General features: G+C 37.9%; 1 protein-coding gene across 1 annotated transcript; it reads right to left on the reverse strand.

Moving 5' to 3' along the window:
- Positions 1 to 5,272: 5,272 nt before the first annotated feature.
- Positions 5,273 to 15,708, reverse strand: LOC136695354 (specifically androgen-regulated gene protein). The gene is made up of 4 exons (XM_066669397.1): positions 15,617 to 15,708; positions 14,271 to 14,442; positions 10,422 to 10,656; positions 5,273 to 9,160 (listed from the first exon to the last, which is right to left on the reverse strand). The coding sequence occupies exons 2-4, from the start codon at positions 14,340 to 14,342 to the stop codon at positions 7,536 to 7,538; spliced, it is 1,932 nt and encodes a 643-aa protein (XP_066525494.1). The 5' UTR covers positions 14,343 to 14,442; positions 15,617 to 15,708; the 3' UTR covers positions 5,273 to 7,535.
- Positions 15,709 to 20,927: the final 5,219 nt, after the last annotated feature.

A 20,927-nucleotide genomic window follows, 5' to 3' on the forward strand; every position in this document is an offset into this window, starting at 1 on the left:
CCACTTTTGTTCCTCCACATCGTCAGTGTCATTTGTAATCCTGCCCCCTCATTATCTGTTCCAGGTGTCTCTTGTCTGTGTTGTTTATTTAAGTTCCCTTGTCTCACTTACTCTTGTCGGACATATGTTTCCTTCTGTTTGTTTCCACTTCTGTCATGCTTATTACCAAGTTTGTCTGTCTCTGCTGTTCCTCTGTTCTCCACCGTCATTTTGTCACGTCTATCCCTCACTCCATGTTCGTTTACTTCCTAGTCTGTTTGTCTCTGTTTTGTTATATTTTGTTTAAATAAAAGTATACTGTGTTTTATACTGGTGGTGTATATAAAGGGTGTATTCCCGCCTTGCGCCCAATGATTCCAGGTAGGCTCTGGACCCAACGCGACCCTGAACTGGATAAGCGGTTACAGATAATGAATGAACGAATGAATGAATAATGTGTGGTCTGTGATTTTTGCATGGTATATAGATAAAACATTTAAAAATTCCTGAATGTTCTGTAAGTAAATGGGGGTCTGTGTATAGTGCTGGGAATGATCATTATAAGATTGTGGTTAAATCAAATGTGCTTAGCTAGTGACCAATGTTAAATGAACGAGAAAGTACTGTAGAACTGAAATATTTTTAAATGTTTACTGTATCATGTTTTACAAAGTGTTAATTATTAAAATTTTAAGTGAGCATTTACAGGGGTTGGACAATGAAACTGAAACACCTGGTTTTAGACCAAAATAATTTATTAGTATGGTGTAGGGCCTCTTTTTGCAGCCAATACAGCGTCAATTCGTCTTGGGAATGACATATACAACTCCTGCACAGTGGTCAGAGGGATTTTAAGCCATTCTTCTTGCAGGATAGTGGCCAGGTCACTACGTGATGCTGGTGAAGGAAAACGTTTCCTGACTCGCTCCTCCAAAACACCCCAAAGGGGCTCAATAATAATTAGATCTGGTGACTGTGCAGGCCATGGGAGATGTTCAACTTCACTTTCAAACCAAACTATCAAACCAATCTTTCACCAGTCTTGCTGTGTGTATTGGTGCATTGTCATCCTGATACATGGCACCGCCTTCAGAACACAATGTTTGAACCATTGGATGCACATGGTCCTCCAGAATGGTTTGGTAGTCCTTGGCAGTGACGCGCCCATCTAGCACAAGTATTGGGCTAAGGGAATGCCATAATATGGCAGCCCAAACCATCACTGATCCACCCCCATGCTTCACTCTGGGCATGCAACAGTCTGGGTGGTATGCTTCTTTGGGGCTTCTCCACACCGTAACTCTCCTAGATGTGGGGAAAACACTAAAGGTGGACTCATCAGAGAACGTTACATGTTTCACATTGTCCACAGCCCAAGATCTGCGCTTCTTGCACCATTGAAACCGACGTTTGGCATTGGCATGAGTGACCAAAGGTTTGGCTATAGCAGCCCGGCTGCGTATATTGACCTTGTGGAGCTCCCGACGGATATTGTACATTTAATTCTGCCGTGATTTGGGCAGCCGTGGTTTTATGTTTTTTGGATACAATCCGGGTTAGCACCCGAATATCCCTTTCAGACAGTTTCCTCTTGCGTCCACAGTTAATCTTGTGTTTCGTCCTCCTTGGTGGTATGCTGACATTACCCTGGATACCGTGCCTCTTGATACATCACAAAGACTTGCTGTCTTGGTCAAAAATGCGCCAGCAAGATGTGCACCAACAATTTGTCCTCTTTTGAACTCTGGTATTTCACACATAAAAATAGCAGCCCTTACCCTGCTAATTGAACCTTCACACTCTGCTCTTACTGGTGCAATGTGCAATTAATGAAGATTGGCCACTAGGCTGGTCCAATTTAGCCACGAAACCTTCCACACTAAAATGACAGGTGTTTCACTTTCATTGTCCAACCTCTCAATATTTTATTCGTAATAGAACATACATGACAGATCAAAAGTTTAATCTGAGTAAATGTAACATTTTAAAGGAAAAATATGTTGATTCAAAATTTCACAGTGTCAACAAATCCCAAAAAAGTTGGGACAAGTAGCAATTAGTGGCTGGAAAAAGGAAATTGAGCATATAACGAACAGCTGGAAGACCAATTAACACTAATTGACAACATGATTGGGTATAAAAAGAGCTTCATAGAGTGTCAGTGTCTCTCTGAAGCCAAGATGGTAGGAGGATCACCAATTCCACCATTGTTGCGCAGAAAGATAGTGCAGCAATATCAAAATGGTGTTACCCAGCGTAAAATAGCAAAGACTTTTAAGTTATCATCATCAACCATGCATAACATCATCAAAAGATTCAGAGAATCTGGAACAATTGCTGTGCGTAAGGGTCAAGGCCGTAAAACTCTACTGGATACTCGTGATCTCCGGGCCCTTAAACGTCACTGCACCTCAAACAAGAATGCCACTGTCAAGGAAATAACAGAATGGGCCCAGGAACACTTCCAGAAAGCATTGTCAGTGAACACAATCCACCGTGCCATCCGCCGTTACCAGCTGAAACTCTACAGTGCAAAGAGTAAGCCATTTCTAAGCAAGCTCCACAAGCTCAGATGATTGCACTGGGCCAGGGGTCTTTTAAAATGGAGTGTGGCAAAATGGAAGACCGTTCTGTGGTCAGATGAGTCACAATTTGAAGTTCTTTATGGAACACTGGGACACCATGTCATCCGGACCAGAGAGGACAAGGATAACCCAAGTTGTTATCAATGCTCCGTTCAGAAGCCTGCATCACTGATGGTATGGGGTTGCATGACTGCTTGTGGCATGGGCAGCTTGCATGTCTGGAAAGGCACCATTAATGCAGAGAACTATGTTCAGTTTCTAGAACAACATATGCTCCCATCTAGATGTCGTCTCTTTCATGGAAGACCCTGCATTTTTCAACAAGATAATGCCAGACCACATTCTGCAGCAATCACAACATCATGGCTACATAGGAGAAGGATCCGGGTACTGAAATGGCCAGCCTGCAGTCCAGATAAAGAGGAAGGTGCGACAAAGAAGGCCCAAGACAATTGAACATTTAGAGGCCTGTATTAGACATGAATGGGAGTGCATTCCTATTTCTAAACTTGGGAAACTGGTCTCCTCTGTCCCCAGACGTCTGTTGATTGTTGTAAGAAGAAGGGGGATGCCACACATTGGTAAAAAATGGCCTTGTCCCAACTTTTTTGGGATTTGTTGACGCCATGAAATTTTGAATCAACATATTTTTCCTTTAAAATGTTACATTTACTCAGATTAAACTTTTGATCTGTCATCTATGTTCTATTAGGAATAAAATATTGACATTTGTCATCGCCACATCATTGCATTCAGTTTTTATCCACAATTTGTTTAGTGTCCCAACTTTTTTGGAATCCGGTTTGTAGATCACCCTTCCATTCTCAATTCCCTCTATGCCATTGGAAGGGTACCACCAGGGCACACCTGTCAATAAAGGACATCTCACTTTATTATTGCTGCACCTCTGTAGTACTTGACTTCAAGGCTGCTACCAATCCACGTTCCACCTATTGTTGCCAGCCTCAGATCCCTTTAACCTTTTACCTACACACAATCCAAGACACCAATCAAACCCTTGACCAGAGTACCTGAACCTGTCCATTCTGTAGCACTTAATGACCAGCATTCCTGTACATTTTTGGGGGTCCTGCTTCATACGCATTAATAAGCCACCCTGAACTCCCCAAAGGCTTCTGAGTTCACCTCCCCATTTCAGTCTCTATGGGCATGGTCCGTACTAGCAAATTGAAGTTATGTAATAACATAATTTTGGTAGTAGGACCATGCCCAAACTCCTCTTCTCAGCCCTATATAGAACCCGCAACGTAATTTCTGCATCAGACAAACTCCCTTCATTTAGTTCAGCAGACGAATCTCGATTCGACTGCTTCACTACATCAGCTCGCTCCTCCGCGCTGGGTCATTCCTGCTGATCCCCATATCCGGAGCCATGTTCGGCCATTATCAAATACACTGAGCCTCCTGTTTTAAAACGTTCTCCCACCTCCACCCCGTCTCCACCCTTTTCTCATATTCATTAATCCAGCGGGGGGTCCGGCTTCATAAGCATTCATAAGCCGCCCTGAACTCTTCCCCAAAGACTTCTGAGTTCACCTACCTGTTTCAGCCTCTACAGGCGTGATCAAATAGCTCATTAAATAAAATTAAGTGCTAAATGGTTGAAATTTTTGGTATTATTATTGCTAATATTATTAGTAGGTGTGGTAGTATTATTAGTAATAGTAGTTAAAAATAAGAAGCAAGAGCAATATTGTCAAGTGGTACAGTATATTAATAAAAGTAGTTACCTTTTAAAAGTTAAATATGGCTGCAGAAACCCGGCAAGATTCTGCTGCAGGTCAGGGCTGGCTCTATAAAGATTGTTCCAGCTAGCAACTGGGTATGTGCTGACAGTCATGGCTCAGATCCAGACAACTGTACATGGGCAGGCATTTTGTCATTTTGAATCTAGGCCAGATCCTGCATGCCAGATATGGGCTGATAAAAAAGTTCCTGCATGACGCATTTGTCCCAGAACTGGGTTTTTTGCTAACTGGGTCAGAATTGGGCTATATTCAGCCCTTTAAAGATTGTTCCGGCTAGCAACTGGGTAAGTGCTGGCTTAGTGCTGGCAGTCATGGCTGGGATCAGGTCAGCCATACATGGGCCAAAATCAAACCAAACTGGGCCATATCTGGCATGCTGGATACAGATGCACGAAAAAAGTACTTAAGTATAGTAATACATTTACTCCATTACTGTACATAATTAATATAAATTTTATTTGATGACTTTATTTTTTTTAGACATTTTAACCAAAAGATTTCTTTTACGATTATGTTATTTTACTAAATGGGCTGTTAAGTGTGTGTTCCTGCCTTGTACCCAGTGATTCTGGGTAGACTTCTGATCCATTGAACTCATATTTGCCAATAACTGTTTGTAGGTTGTTGACCAGTTAGGCATGAGACGTACTCTGGGTTGATGGATAAAAAACTGGAAAAAGACTCATTATGTTCTTGTTACAGGTTTTTCACCATTAATCAACACGTTGACATCTGCACATGAAAATCAGAGAGTGTATTTTGCTAGGACATAATATGCTTATTCCCTTCTTTAGGCCCATTTCAGTTATTAGCATGTGACCCATCTGGGCATTTAGTCTTTCTTCATCCTAATTCCTCATGCCCCACATTTGTTGTATTTTTCCTAAAATCACCATATGAAAAGCAAAACAGGTTAACAAATGGAGAAACACTGGCTGTATAACATTTTATTTTTCCGATTTTGGTGCTGGTTACACTATCAGAAAAAAGGTACTGTCCAGAAACCTTATTGTTCACTAAAGGTTTGCATAATGTAAATGTACCCTTAAAGGTGGTTTTAAAGTCCCTAAAAGTACATTTAATTACAGCATTAAAATAAAACAACAAAATATAAACTCCTGGAGATTAAATGAATGAATTGTGTTGTATGAATTCAACACAAACATCTACAATTAATATATATTATGGTACAATTATTTATTATATTTAACTAGGCCAGAAAAAAAGATTGAGTGACTCCAGCAATTAATAAACTACAACTGTAAAAACAAACACAAATTCTGAGGGCAATACAATGTTTTTTTCAAGGACATAAGAGGCAGAACAGGGATCTGTATAAGACATCTGCAAAAAGAGATTTGCCATGTAATTAAAAAAAGTGTCTATGTCTGTGTTCTTAACCGCAGCTGTGCCATGTAAAATTAAAAAAAAACAGAAGAGTGTCCAATATGTTTGGTGTGTGTGTCTGTAAAAGCACATTCAGGAGCTTCAAGTCCTTCAATTAAAATTGTAGAATTTCTACAAAAACCGGAGCCTATATTTAAAAAAAACAAAAACAAATAAAACACCAAGTAAACACACAAATTAACCATGTATCAGACATGGCAGATTTTCATTCCATTCTCCCTTTCTCTCATACACACACACACACACACGCGCTCACACTCACACACACACGCGCGCACACACACACACACCTTGGATTTTACACATTTCTTGGCATACAGAAACAGCAGCATTAGTGAGCAATTAATACAGTCTAAGCGAAATAACAGATAAAAGGGGAAAAAATTATTCAGTGCACCCTCCTGCCCAGAAGACACATTTAGATCACTGTGGTTAAGAGGGGGTGGCACTGCCATCAGATGTAAAGATATCTTATAAGCAGAGACACAGAGCAAGAGAAACACTCCAATATTCACTTATAGTGTCCTTTTCCACTCAGTAATAAGAAAACATATTCACAACTCATTAATGACTTGAGAATTAATATATTGTTTTCTGAGGCATATATGGTCAATTTAAACCCCTAGTGCAGGATGAGGTTTAATCTCTGATGATACTTTTAAACTATTAAATTTATATTTAAACAGAACATTCATAGGATAAGAAAAAAGTACTAAAACAATGTATCTCTCTTGAATTTCACCATTTACCTTTAATTAAGACTTCCTTCTTTCTTGGTTACATTTAAAGTTGAGCAGTATGGTCTTAATGGCACATTTGATAAATATGATATATGCTAGTTGGTTCTTAAAGCCACATTCAGGATTAACTCTTGATTTTAAAGATCAGCATTATATCTCTTAGAAGTTACTGAAATTGGATCTTTGACCTCTTCTAAAATGTTGAATTTAATGTATTAATCTCAATGAACGGCCCATATTAATGCCAATACATGAATATTAAATAAATGTAGATACTGGGCATACGCCTAACTGAGACACACACACAAAGATTTATGTTTAACTACAGACATTTTTGGGCACAGAAACCCATTGTCTCTTAAAGCTCATATCCTTAGACCAGAGAACAAAGTGTAACAAAAAATATTGTTTTGAAAATGTAGATATCGGTTTGATGGGAATATATACTGTTTATTCTATTATAGTGCACAAAAGAAAAAAGAGAATTTTGAAAGCTAACTAATAGTTCTGTGCCTAGCTATAAATGTAGGATTTCTAATAATGAGATAGAGAGAGCCTGAGCAGCGGAAGATATTAATTCATCACTCAGAATTTAGCACTTTGCTGTTTACCAGACAACCAGTACAAAACAAAACAAAACAAAAAAAACTTCTGAGTAATGTAAATTAATAGAATTCTTCTCTGGTATGCTTAAAAAGATTGGATTAGAGCATCAGAAAAAAAGGGACAAAAAATGGAATTTTCAGCTTGATGAACATGATGGCCTCTTCATCATAGGTTATTTAGCCTATTTATCTGTGTTATCTGCCTCTCCATGAATAGCTATGTAAGAGAATTGCACTCACTTGATCACTGCAAGATTAATGTAAATTGCTAAATATTAATAATTATTTATGATTAAATATTAGAATATTAGAATAAATGTAATTAAAATAACCAATTTTGAGTACATGTTAAAAAATACTCTTATCCTATCGCAAACTAATTGCTCCTATCTAAAATGCAACTGCATAACACAGAGTATGATAATCCCTTAAAAATGCTCGGACAAGGCCTTAAGTGGTGTTCTTTAGAAGTCCCAGTTTGCGTAAAGCATCTCTCCTGGCTTCATCTGTGGCTCCTTTCCCAGAGAACTGTACTGTGATACCCTGAGTGCGGAATGAGGGTTTGGGTGGAGGTTTGCTGCGGATCTCTGTAGGAACAGGGTCAGATCGAGGCCTTTGAGAGCCAGAGGTGCTCAGTGGTCTTGGGGTAGTGGAAGGAGGTGCTGTAGAAAGGCTGCTTCTGCTTGTAAGCTGATAAACTGGCTCAGGGTGTAGTGGAATTAGAGCTTTGGGTTTTGCCTCATGGCAGATTAGGTCTGGCAGTGCTGCAGTGTCTCTGACAGGGCTATAGTAGTGGGGGCCTGTTTGTTGGCCATCAGCTTTGATTGGTGGGAAAAGCCTGGATTTGCTTCCGGTTAGGCTGGGTAGGTCATTGTTGTGAGTAGAGACTGTTAAGGTGTTGGATGGTGAGTAATTGTGGGATTGAGATCTGACCACAGGACCGTCTGGCACATCGGTTTGCATGGAAGGGTGTATGACTCTGGATATTCCTCCGTAGCTATTGATCTGGATATCTGCTGTCTCTGGAGGACCACTCTGGATAGGGACAGATTCTGCCTTAAAACTGGATGTGGGATTCAGCACTAAAGTTTTGCCACCATAGCTGTTGAGGTCAATGTGTTTTACCTCTGCACTTGTTGGCGATAGAGCTATGCTAGATCTATTTTCTTTGTTAGTATATGTCAAACTGTCTGTTGTAGGAGGTGTGAATATGGTTGATTTTCCACCATAGCTGTTAAAGTTGCTGGTAGAGAATTCACACTTAGCCTTTGGCTCGTTGCTGCTGAGGCTCAATGGAGTGAATGTGGTGCTGCTGTTCTTCCTCTGATTGATAGTAGAGACAGGACTGACATTAGCATTGCTGTAAATATGAGCACTGCTGCTTGCAGTACTGCTGGGTTTGTAAGGGCTGCTGTTCTTCTGGCTGACAGTGGCATTTGGACTGATGTTAGCAATATTAGCAGTACTGTTAGAAGCATTGTTACCAGTTATAACAGCACTGCTGCTGACTTTGTTATATCTACTATTAGAGGTAACTGTCACTGGTACTGGATTGCCTTGTGGAGATCTACCCTGGGTCAGCCCCAGCATGGACAGTGCCTCCATCCTTGACTTGTCTTTTGTTGGGTCTCTGAAGGTCACACTCCGTGAAGGGTTGTTTTGAACACAGGCTGATTCTCCTGCTTCTAGATGGTTGTCAGAATGAGGCAGATTGGCCAGCATCTGGGAGCGGCGTTCCTGCATGCTGACCACTGCTGTGGCAACAGATTGGGGGCTTGGATCTCGGCTGCCCAGCATCATGTTGATGTTGTCGGGGAGTCTGTGGGGCTTGTCGTGTGTGGGTGGTCCACATTTGGAGGGCAGACTGTGGGCAGAATCTGTGCTTCTTCTGCGCTCGACCAGCACTGAGGATAGAGAAGAGGTGCCATTTGTGCCTTGTTGCTCAGCAATCTTGCTGGCTATGATGACAGGTGTGGGAATGGAGCCTGGAGGAGGATGATGACTGCTATCTTCATAGGTATTACTTTCTGTACGGTACATCTTTATCTCTTCAGTTAGGCCGTGACTATAAATATCTTAGTAAAGAAACACACACAATTATTCACCATTACAGTTTCTCCAGTTGTTAACTGCTAAACACTGCAGCCTTATTTTTCCATTAGTAAACTTAAGATATTTTATTAATAATGATTATAGTAATGAGAGGGACAATCTTCAGGCTAAATAGCAAAGTATTCAACTAAGATCCCAGTTATACTAAAGCAGGAGACTTGCACTGCTTTCTATTATGTACACATATTTACTGAAGAGTTTTAAGCACTGTTCCTTAACCTTGTTGTAGTACCCCTACCCATGCCCTGTATGTTTTGTTTTTCCACAAATCACAGCCAATATCATATGTGTCATGCTGTGTTCATGATCAAGCGTTAACTAAGACCTTTTCTGACCTCTAAATGAGAAAACTCCAACCAATCTCCCCAACTCATAATTCCCTCTTGGAATGTTTCTTGAAAGCTCCAAAATCCCATTTCAGCATTCACCATAAAACAAGCCTCATATTTCTGTTTGTGCACAATATGCAATCTGTGGTGTCAATACACGCATTCAAATTAAATTAGCTTTTATGTGCATTTTACACACTCAGCATCCAAACAAGCATTCCATTTTTCTGTCCTCTAACAGATAAAATTCAATGAACATTTCTGGGTTTGAAGCAGAAGGTTCCCAGTAGAAAAATTCAGAGCTTACATTTATCATGAACACAGCATTACAGTAGGAAAAACATTCAGATGCATAGGGTTGTGATACTCAGTATGAGTGAGCAAGAAACTAGTAGAATGGTGTAACTAGAAAACAGAATGATGTAACCTAAATAATACACCTAATAATATGGCTTAATACCAAGATATTTATAGAGGTTCTCCTTTAAATATTACCTACTTAAGTCAATTTTGACAATTCTAAGACACAATCTTTCTATGTAAATTAGGAATGCATTATTTGGTGAAAATAAATAAATTTTTCCAACCAATTTTGCAAATGTGATTTAAATATTATTGTCTTCTCTCAGTTAAGATTTTTTGTCACCAAGATCAGCACATTCATTTATTTTAATATGAACTCCAATGAGTGTGCCAGACAGCCATTTCACAAACATATTGATTTAGATTATATTTCCCAATTTTATACTTGCTTAGACAATGTTAAATAATGTTAGATATAATACAGATTGGACTCTACAAATTGTGATTTTAATATAAAACCATTTTAATACCAATTCTGTTGTTACATTATTGCACAAGTATTGAACTATTGTTGAGCCATGTTATATAGTACCTGGTTTGGTGAAATCCAGTGTGGAGTGGACCAAGTCAATGATGTCATGCTCTACCAGGCCAGTGGCAATAGCAGTGTTGGATGTTGAGCTACAGTCCTCCACAGTTGCAGTTCTTTCTGATGTTAACCCTGTACTGTTATCCTCCAAACCATATTCCAGGGAGCCAATAGTCTCCTCAAAGAAAAGAATACATTCCTTCTCCTCAAGACTGAGAAACTGTAGGCTATCTTCTTTCTGAACAGAGAAGGGGAAAAACTGTTGAAATACTCCATATATACTGTAGCCTGATTGTAACGTCTGCATGAGTCAAAAAGAATTTCATGCACATATGTCAGCAGATATTTACACATCCACTCTGAAGAAAGAGCTGCTTTGTAAGGGATTTTTTTTGTTCTGCCTGCCCTAATTTTCCTAGGAATACAAAGCAGAAAGATAAATAATAGCTACCATTTATTTATTTATTTTGTTTGCACAATAAAACAACAGAAAGAAATTACATTTGCTACAAAAGTAGAAAATAAAATAATATGCAGGGAAAGTAAAGAAGCCCAGGTAGGGCAACTTGTGCAAAGGGAAATGGTTATTTATCAAACAGGCATCTTGTTTCAAAACAATTATAAGCAGCTTTCTTGTTTTCAAGAAAATGAAAACTCAAACAAAGGCCAGAAATCAGGTCATCAGCTTTGTTACATTTAACATTTAATTCACAAAATGTCTGTTGCACTTTTAGAAATACTACTTGTTCATATATTCCAGTGCAAATGCTCTAAATGCATTTATCACCTGTATTATTGCTGTTGTGACAAAACGTCCAAAACGGTTACATAAAAGAAGGAAGAAAGGTCCTAATTTTAAATAATAGTTACATAAATAATTAATTCAATGTAAATCCTAATGTTCAAACTAATAAACTGGATTGTGGGATTCTAACTTAAAATATATTGAAAAGTTGCACTGAATTTCACAATTTGAATAATTTCTCCGATTTATTCTTTTTGAGTTTGTGTAACTGTAATATTATGATTTACCAGAGTCCCATTTGTGGTTTTAAGTAAAAATAGCTGGATATGAGAGATTTAACTGAACTTGAACTTGAATGCTATGAGTTTAAGCAGCATGACATCTGCAGTCACAGACATAGAACCAGTGCAGGAATTTTCAGCCAAGATGGCAGATGGTCTGGGGTTCACTGCTTTTAGTGAACTTGGACAGGTTTATGTGATTATTTCAGTGTAAGGGGAGGTGGCATAACAGGTAGAATCACTGTCATATAGCTACAGAGTCCTGGGGTTGTGGGTTCGAGACCTGCATCGGGTCACTGTCTTGAGGAGTTTAGTGTGTTCCCCCATATTGCGGAAACACACATTGGGAGGTGGACTGGCAAGAGTGTCCATAGGTGTGAGTGTGCGGTGCCCTGTGATGAACTGGAACCTTGGTTACAGACAATGAATGAATTCATGCTTAAATTTGTTAATAGTACTTAATAGTTTTGAATACCAGAAATACATGTTTGAGTTGTATCAGGCCTTCAATGAAGTTGTAGACACAAAGTACATGTAAATGCATACTTCTAACATTTGAGTTTATGAACTTAAAAATTTTATGGCAACAGATTGCCTTATTTATTTATTTATTTATGCTAACTTATTCAGGTTTACAGTGTAGAGCATTTCTATTGCTTTAGGAATTTTTACACACAGCTACCATTTACAAATTCTGTTTAAAAATTATAAAAAGTCTGGACCTTGCATGATATGAAAGATCAGCCGGATCACAGATGGAGTGCAAACTATATTAAAGGGAGTGAACACACACTGGTTCAAGTTTTTATATTTTGTTAGCTTTCCAATTTACAGTTAAGAGTCACTCCCATGGATTTATAGTAGAAAAACTGGGGCAAGCTCGGCAGAGCGAGAGTCATTTGTAATGGCTTGATTGAAAAAATACCTCACGGCTCTGCCTCCCCTTCTCATAACACACTGCCACTCAGTGTCCATCCAGACAGGGGTCTCTTCTCTCCTGCATCCAAACAGTGTGCCATTTGTTCCTTCTGCCCCCAGCCCCCCAACACTCTGCTTACTAAGAGGGATCTCTTCACCTGCTAAGGGTGGGGTCATGTGTACAAATGGAAGTAGCTATGCTTCAGAAATAGAACATGAAATCAGCCTCTAAGATTAGGTGAGGCAAGGTATTTTAGTCCAGTTTAGTTTCCACCCTGGTCCAGCCATACATTTTACATAACAGCTTAATGAATATGAAAAACATGACAAGAGCTCTAATTCTATTTTACTTTTTGCCTGAAGCGTTCTTATATTGTGTCGCTTTATGTACCATAAAACACAATTCACTGTTACATGACCGTTTTCCAACCTTATGGAGCCTCACCTGCATAGCTACTCATTCTAAAAGCAGTCCAGGTGGAAACACCCCTTATAAGTTTATTGTGTAAAGAATAAGTTAACCTGCTGTAGGCAGAACAAGCAGATAATATTCAAATGAGTCATCACAAAACAACTAATTTTGCAAAATATATAAATCAAGCGAAAATATGTACTGGAAAAAATTAATCCATTTAGGAATGTTTACACATTGCTTTAAATATGTTTTTATTTTAAAAGGGGAGTAGAAGTGTTTTCCACAAAATACATGCTTTGGTCCATTTAAATACAAAGAGAGAGGCCAAATATTAATACATTATGGTGCTTTCCTTGTATGATCAATTGAACCTCCTGATCCACTGAACTGGCCCATCCTGGATTGGAATAGGTATGTTAGAACACAGATAACATTAAAATATTTTGGATATGTGTACTACAGGACCAGGAGTTCTGAGCTGGAATTTGTCACTAACACAAAACAGAGGCATATATATATATATATATATATATATATTGTTCATACAGATACAGAACAAAAAGAGAGGACAAACCAGCTTTTCTACTTGTGCTGAATGCAGAAAAAACTGAGGCTCTCACATTACTTTGACTTTGTGATCAGAACAATGTTTCTGGCTCAGTGGCAGTGTGACTGGAGCTGCTCTGTTTCTGATATTTTCAAAAGAACAATCCCAATACTATTACAATTCAAGAGGAAAATATCTATTAGAGTACATGTGTGTTTATGTCAGAGATTGAGAGAATGAAAGAATTGCTTCCATCCGTCTTAATGACACACATACAAAAACCTTCCTTTATTGTTTGCAATATTATCTAATCTATAAGAGGCTGCCCCTTTTTCAATTATATCGGAGTTAATCATGCTACTCTTAGAAACTGTACACACACACACACACACACACACACACACATACAGACACACACACAAACAAAAATCTGTGATGAAAAGCCACACCTTGTAGAAAATATGAAGAGCACAATGAGCTCTGTCAAACTCAGTTGAATAAACTGCAGAAGAACAGGTTTCTCATTCTCTATCTCACACTCCACAGTGTGTACACAGTTCAAGTATGTGTGTTCAGCACAAGTGAGTTTAATAGAGGAAAAAGAATCTTGAGATCTTTAATTCCCACTAACATACAATAATATATGTACTATACATTTGGTTAACTACATTGTGCCACACTGTTTGAGATAATTTTTAAATAATATAAAAAGAAAATGTTTAGGTATATCACAATCTACCATAAATAATATAATGAAAAGTTTCAAGGAGAAACAAAGCCAGAAAGCACTGTTAAATGTGCATGACCTTCAAGCTTTCAGATGGCACTGTCTGGTACTGTGAAAAATATAGTTTTTAACTTATACTAATAGTCTATTTATAATATAAGTATAGTTTATATAGTTTAATATATGTCTAACTGTAACTTAACACACAGATATACTCACTGTGTGAGGAGGCTGTTTGTAGGCATTATGCCCATAGTGGAGGCAGGAATTGCCATGCATGTGAATGTCCATGGTCAATACATCAATGTCACTGTGCCTTATGGAGCAGTCAAGCGGTGAAAATCAACAGTTCAAGCATCTTCTTGCCACAGGCCTTAGCTGGCCAACACACCTGAAAAACACATTGTTCCATTTTAAATGTGCACAAAAGCCATTTCCTAGGCCCAATTCAGTGACTCAGTATTTTGTAATGTCAGTACTTTTGGCATATGGTGGCATTGGTACACACACACTGCCATAACATCATGCATATGTCTCTGAAAATGATTTAGTGCTGTTTAAGGCCAGTTTTTCTTTGTGCTTTTTTTTGTTCTGTCAGCTGAGGTAGCTTAAAGTTCTGAGCTCACAAAGAATGAGCTCAGTTGATTTATTTAACACAGTTGATTGTTGGAGCCAATTGGACTAATATTTGAGCCTTTACAGCAGCTATAGTGTTGCACTGATGACATAGAATATCTTGAGCTAAGCAGTTAAAGCTTGTATAAATGTATTACATAAAAATACAACTGAATAAAGGTCCTATCTTAGGATGAACAAACAATATAATCATCATCTTTACCACTTAATCCATTTCAGGGTCGTGGTAACAAACAATATATTTGAGCTTATTCTCTTGGTTAATAAGTAATCCTTAAGTAATGACATACCTGCTACCTCTGCAAGCAAGCATCTGTTATTGTAAATATACTGACCATCTGATATAAATTTTATTTAAAACATTCTGTTCAGTAGTTACCAAATATTCCTCCTGAAAACCTATATAATTATACTCCTACTGTCCAACAGTTATGAGTAATACACTATTACAGTTACCACTAAAATACATACTAAAAACCTACTGTCCAATGGGTATTAATATTCTGGATATTGCTCCTCTTAAAAGCTATTGTTTTATAGAGTTACCATAAATATTTTTAACTGTCCATTATGATTATATTATGATTATTATTATCACTAATACTCGTTAACAAGAGTGGTCAAGCAAATCTACACTCAATAAAACCTACTGTATAATATTGATCAATAGCACCTTTACGAATATTCCACTGTCCATTAAATTAATCAACAATAATTGTACTTTAAACTTACTGTCCTTTAAAGTTTACAGTATTTCAGGAGATTCTGTTTACCTAATGCAAATAGAGGTTTGACTAATGTTACTGTAAAAAATAACATTATATAATTGAGACAAGACAAAATTCCTAGCTTCTTTCTTAATTTCACTACACTCCCAATGAAAATGACCAATATAAAATATAAAAAAAACAAAAAGATTAAATATCTACCTCTGAAAGGTGTAAACCAAGTCTGAAAATAAAATCCACTATGTGCAATAAATTGAAACCAGTGCGAAGTTAGAGGCAGCGTTTCTCCCTTTGTGTCGGAGGTTGATTTGAAGAGGAGTGTTAAAGTAGACTCTAACACGCCTCAAACCACGACTCCTCCCTCAAAACATGACACGATATTACACCCTTATTCCCGGGAACACTCGAGTCGATTGTCGTGTCAGAAAACGGGTGGAAAACACACTGCTTGTTCAAAGCACGACGTTTTCCTGTTGACTGACTGCTGAAGTCACATAGCTTAACCCCAGTGGGCACAGGTCAGTTGAAAAGACGTTCCCATTCTATTTTTAGTTTTTAAATTATTACTATTATTTCAGACAGAAGTTGACAAAAATGGGCATTTGGTCGCCTTTGCAGATTGGATTTGGTTTTAGTGTAATTAACAAACACTGCTTTTGTGTGTGGGGTGGCGTATTTTTATATGTTTGTTAAGACCAGATGTCATCGCAAGGATAAAAGTTTCTCACATTTTGTTGTACTGTCAGGACACTTATTTGTCCTCACATCTTAATAAACAGCCTATTTTTGGTTACTGAAGTTAAGGTTAGATAGTGTAATTTAGCTACAGTAATCATTATTTTTATGGAAGTATAGCTATACCAATATAGGTGTGTGCGTGCGCTCACGCAAGTGTATGGGTAAATAAAACTCAGACGCGGCGTATAAATATGGCAAGCCAAAGGGGTCAGAATTCGCCAGGGTTTTGACGGCGCATAAAGCGCGCACTTTGTCTAAAAACGCCGTCCAGAACGGCGTAAACGCCTGACGTCGTCAGACGTTCTCAAAACGCAGGGCGGCGTCAGGCGTTTAGTTAACACAGCCAAGCGTCTTATTAATTATTAATTAACATCCTCCCCTGAGGGGGCGGCATGGTGGCAGCAGGTAGTGTCGCAGTCACACAGCTCCAGGGGCCTGGAGGTTGTGGGTTCGATTCCCGCTCCGGGTGACTGTCTGTGAGGAGTTGGTGTGTTGTCCGCGTGGGTTTCCTCCGGGTGCTCTGGTTTCCTCCCACAGTCCAAAAACACACATTGCAGCTGGATTGGCGACTCGAAAGTGTCCGTAGGTGTGAGTGAATGTGTCTGTGTTGCCCTGTGAAGGACTGGCGTCCCCTCCAGGGTGTATTCCCGCCTTGCGCCCAATGATTCCAGGTAGGCTCTGGACCCCCCGCGACCCTAAATTGGATACATTGGATAATGGACTCGGAGAGTTTGCTTTAACTGGTTTGATTCCTCCGGTGGAGCTCAACTGGACGTACTCCAGTCCGCACTGACAAACTAAAGCGATGTGATTGTCAAAACAAACAACATTACAGTTTAACAATACAATTACAGTTTTAGCAATACAGTTTCAGTGATTACATTTTGAGGGCATTGTACCAAGTAAACAAGGAACGTCCCTGGACGTTCAAAAAAGGTCTAAAAGTAGTTGGTCCATCAATTACATATTTTAAACGTCAGTGGACGTCCAAAATTAATTGAAAACAAGTCAGTTATTTCAGGACAAATTGACAACGTCAATGGACGTCTGAAATGCGTTGAAAACAGGTCAGTTATTTCGGGACCAATTGACAACGTCAATGGACGTCCGAAATGCGTTGAAACAAGTCAGTTATTTCAGGACAAATTGACAACGTCAATGGACGTCTGAAATGCGTTGAAACAGGTCAGTTATTTCTGGACCAATTGATAACATCAATGGACGTCCGAAATGAGTTGAAAACAAGTCCGTTATTTCGGGACCAATTGATAACTTCAATGGATGTCCGAAATGCGTTGAAAACAAGTCTGTCATTTCGGGACCAATTGATAACGTCAATGGACATCCGAAATGCGTTGAAAACAAGTCCGTTATTTCGGAACCAATTGACAACATCAATGGACGTCCAAAATGCGTTGAAAACAGGTCAGTTATTTCGGGACCAATTGACAACGTCAATGAACGTCCGAAATGCGTTGAAAACAAGTCTGTTATTTCGGGACGAATCATTGGATGTCCAAAATGTATTGAAAACAAGTCAGTTATTCCAGGACCAATTGATAACCTCAGTGGACATCCGAAATGCGTTTAAAAAAAGGCAGTTATTTCGTGACCAACTCATAATGTCAGTGGGCATCCGAAATGCGTTTAAAACAAGTCAGTTATATTGGGACAAACTGATAACATCAGTGGATGTCCAAAATGCGTTTTAAACAAGTCAGTTAATTCGGGATCAGTTGACGTCAGTGGACGTCCAAAATGTGACTTATTTTGGGACAAATTAATAATGTCGTCCGGGATGCGTTTTAAATCAGTTAAGAGAGAGAGAGAGAGAGAGAGAGAGAGAGAGAGAGACCCTCCCCTTCAGATAACGGTTACTCTGAGTTTGAATATGGCGCCAAAATAAGTTTCAGTGGACGATTTTTCAACGATTTGTGGAAGCAGGCATTACTAAAACAGCGGAGGAGGCTAGTATATTCAGAGGTAAGTGATATTTAATCTTAATAAAATTTTAGTTTCACACATTCTGGTAAAGTATAAGTATTTAAAGAGCTCTAGCAAAGCAACAGCTATGCTAGGTTAGCATCTCAGTGAAGACAAGTGAAGGAGTAGAGGAGGATAATAGTTAACCCATTCTGTATAAAAAATTAAAAGTAATATTACATTATTAACAGTAATGTTTTTGACATTTATTTCAGCAGGTCTGGGTTGCAAGCCACCTTGCTAACAATGCAAATGTTAACCAAATATCAAAAGAAGTGCTGGGCTGGAAAGTAAAATCATACAATACCATTTGCGCAGGCCACATTTGTACTTTTCCATATATGTGAAAATCATCAGATGAATGGTACTTTTATCTGAAGTTGTGCATAAAATATCAATGTATTGTACTCTGTTATTACTTTTACTTGTACTTTATGATACAATATTTTGTTAGACTGACAATGTTTTTTCCCACACAGGTATCCAACTAACTTGGAGTATGCTCATGTTCCCAAAGATTTAACTGTGAAATATGAATGTTGTGGGGAACACTAATGCAAGTATGTATTTTATTATATTGTAGAATTAGTAATAATATTTTAAAACTTATAAGCTGTGATCTGATTATTAATGAAAGCATACATGTTTTGAGTCAATACTGTCAATCCTCCAGCACACCTTGCATATGTCACTCACGCAACAGCTAGAAAATGTGCCACTTTTCAATGTTGCAGAGATTTAAGGTTTCAGTAATTTTATCAGGCAAGGTCAACAGATGCATCAACAGCATTGTTACCAAATGCCCAGTGCTGGTAGCAAGTGAACCAACATCATATAAGTATTATTGTATCTTTTATAATTCAGAAAATATTATATATAATATTTATATTATTATTATAATATTTATAATATAATACTATATAATACTAGATTTATATGAGTTTTTTACTGCAAGACCATGATTAATATTCTTTTGTCTAATATGTTTTTTTATTCTAGCTTATTTGCACTACACTATTGTCTTTATTGATATAATTTATTGGATTATTATAATGAAGCTTTCATCTATTGTATTTTGCTTTGTTTTGCTTTGTTTTTACAGTTGTCTGATGAGGTTGATGGAATCCATACTCTATCCGTGAACAAAATTCACCAGTTCAGCGATGGATTTACAGCTGTACTCCCTAAAATACACATCGCCACACGGACGTTGAGATGAGAGAGGACTTCAAAGAAGCTTACAGGTTGTTATTTGACCTAAATAATAATTTAACAATTATTGCATCAATGTGGCCCTCTTCACAGGGCACCACACACCCACACATTCACACAATGGACACTTTTGAGTAGCCAATCCACCTGCCAATGTGTGTTTGGATCATGGGAGGAAACCAGGAGCACACAGAGGAAACCCATACAGACACAGTAAGAAAACACCAAACTCCAGTGGGGGGCACCAATGTAAATTGATAGTTAATAGGTATGGGATCATTATTAAAGCATTTTTCTTCATGATGTATAGGCATTGACTTCAAGAATAAACTTGTTTTTCTTGACTTACAACTCTGACCCCCTCATTAAGTATGATAAATAAACTGTTGCCACACCAACTGAAATAGTCACAGTCAACGGAAAGTCAGTTTTATGTCTTAGTGTGTCATGCCAAGTCTATTTCTCATTTTCTGTAGGGTGAACCTACAACATTATATCTGATAATTCAGCTGAAAGATCAGGACTGGGAAACTGGTGTTTCCAGAGTGTGCTGAAAGCTGAGTTGAGGTTTGCTGTCATAGTGCAATAGACGAGGCCTTCTTCACAAACTCGTGTATGTAGCACGACTTCAAAATTGAATACCCTGCACACCTGAAAACATCATGACATTTCTCCAGAGATGCATTTTAAACATGGAGTTGCAGAGTGTGACTCAAGTGATCAACCTTCTGTAATAAACCTTTCAATCCTCCACTGAACCAATGCACACAATTCCTGCACAGAAAGTTTACCTTTGCCAAACTCAAACAACACATTGGCCAGTGGTATATGACTGCCAGTACACTATTTTCAAGTTTCATTCTTACAGAAGATGTGTACTGATAACAAAAGCAATAATTTTCCTTCCACTGTCATATATTTATTAATTAAATGTATTGGGTTAAACAGATAAAAAAGGTAAAATTTAATGTATATATAAAATTGTCAATTTTGCGTATTTCCTCTTCAGGTGGATTTTTATTAATTTACAAATTGCTATATTTTTGATTTTGCCTTTTTACTTAAGTAATTGTTTTGAACACTGTTGATTATGGAAGCTTGTCAGTATTAAAATAAAAATGAAAATGTAATATGCAAAATGGCAATAAAATTGAAAAAAAAAAGTTTGAATTTAAAGTTTAAGTTTGAATTTAAATTTCATACATGCAGGATTTATCTCAAAATTACAATTCAATAATTCCATTTACATTTGCAATTTCATAGACTTCTATTGACATTTATGTTTTTTTAACTGAAGCTATATTATGCATGTTTACAACTAAATAAACAGCATAGAAAATCATTATGAATATTTGTGTGAATAATTCTGGTACACTTTAGTAAACACAGGCAAAATGGTTTGTCACTGGGGTGGTATATATAAAGCTAATGTTAATGATACATTTTAGCCCCTTATGGTTCCAAGTATATTAACTAGTACAAAAACATGACTACATAAAAGAATACTGAAAGGTACTGTATTGTACCTAAAAGATGTACAGACCCAGTGACAAGCTTTTGTACACTCTGTACTTTGTAC

This window comes from Hoplias malabaricus, chromosome 4, assembly GCF_029633855.1.
Source record: "Hoplias malabaricus isolate fHopMal1 chromosome 4, fHopMal1.hap1, whole genome shotgun sequence".
Classification (NCBI taxonomy): Eukaryota; Metazoa; Chordata; class Actinopteri; order Characiformes; family Erythrinidae; genus Hoplias; species Hoplias malabaricus.

Excerpts from the sequence above, each read along its gene's own strand:
- LOC136695354 (XM_066669397.1), bottom strand. The coding sequence starts at position 14,342 with ATGGACATTCACATGCATGGCAATTCCTGCCTCCACTATGGGCATAAT. Across the intron at positions 10,657-14,270 it reads ACAAACAGCCTCCTCACACA|AAAGAAGATAGCCTACAGTT; the intron begins GTGAGTATATCT and ends TTCTCTGTTCAG. Across the intron at positions 9,161-10,421 it reads ACTGGATTTCACCAAACCAG|ATATTTATAGTCACGGCCTA; the intron begins GTACTATATAAC and ends TTCTTTACTAAG.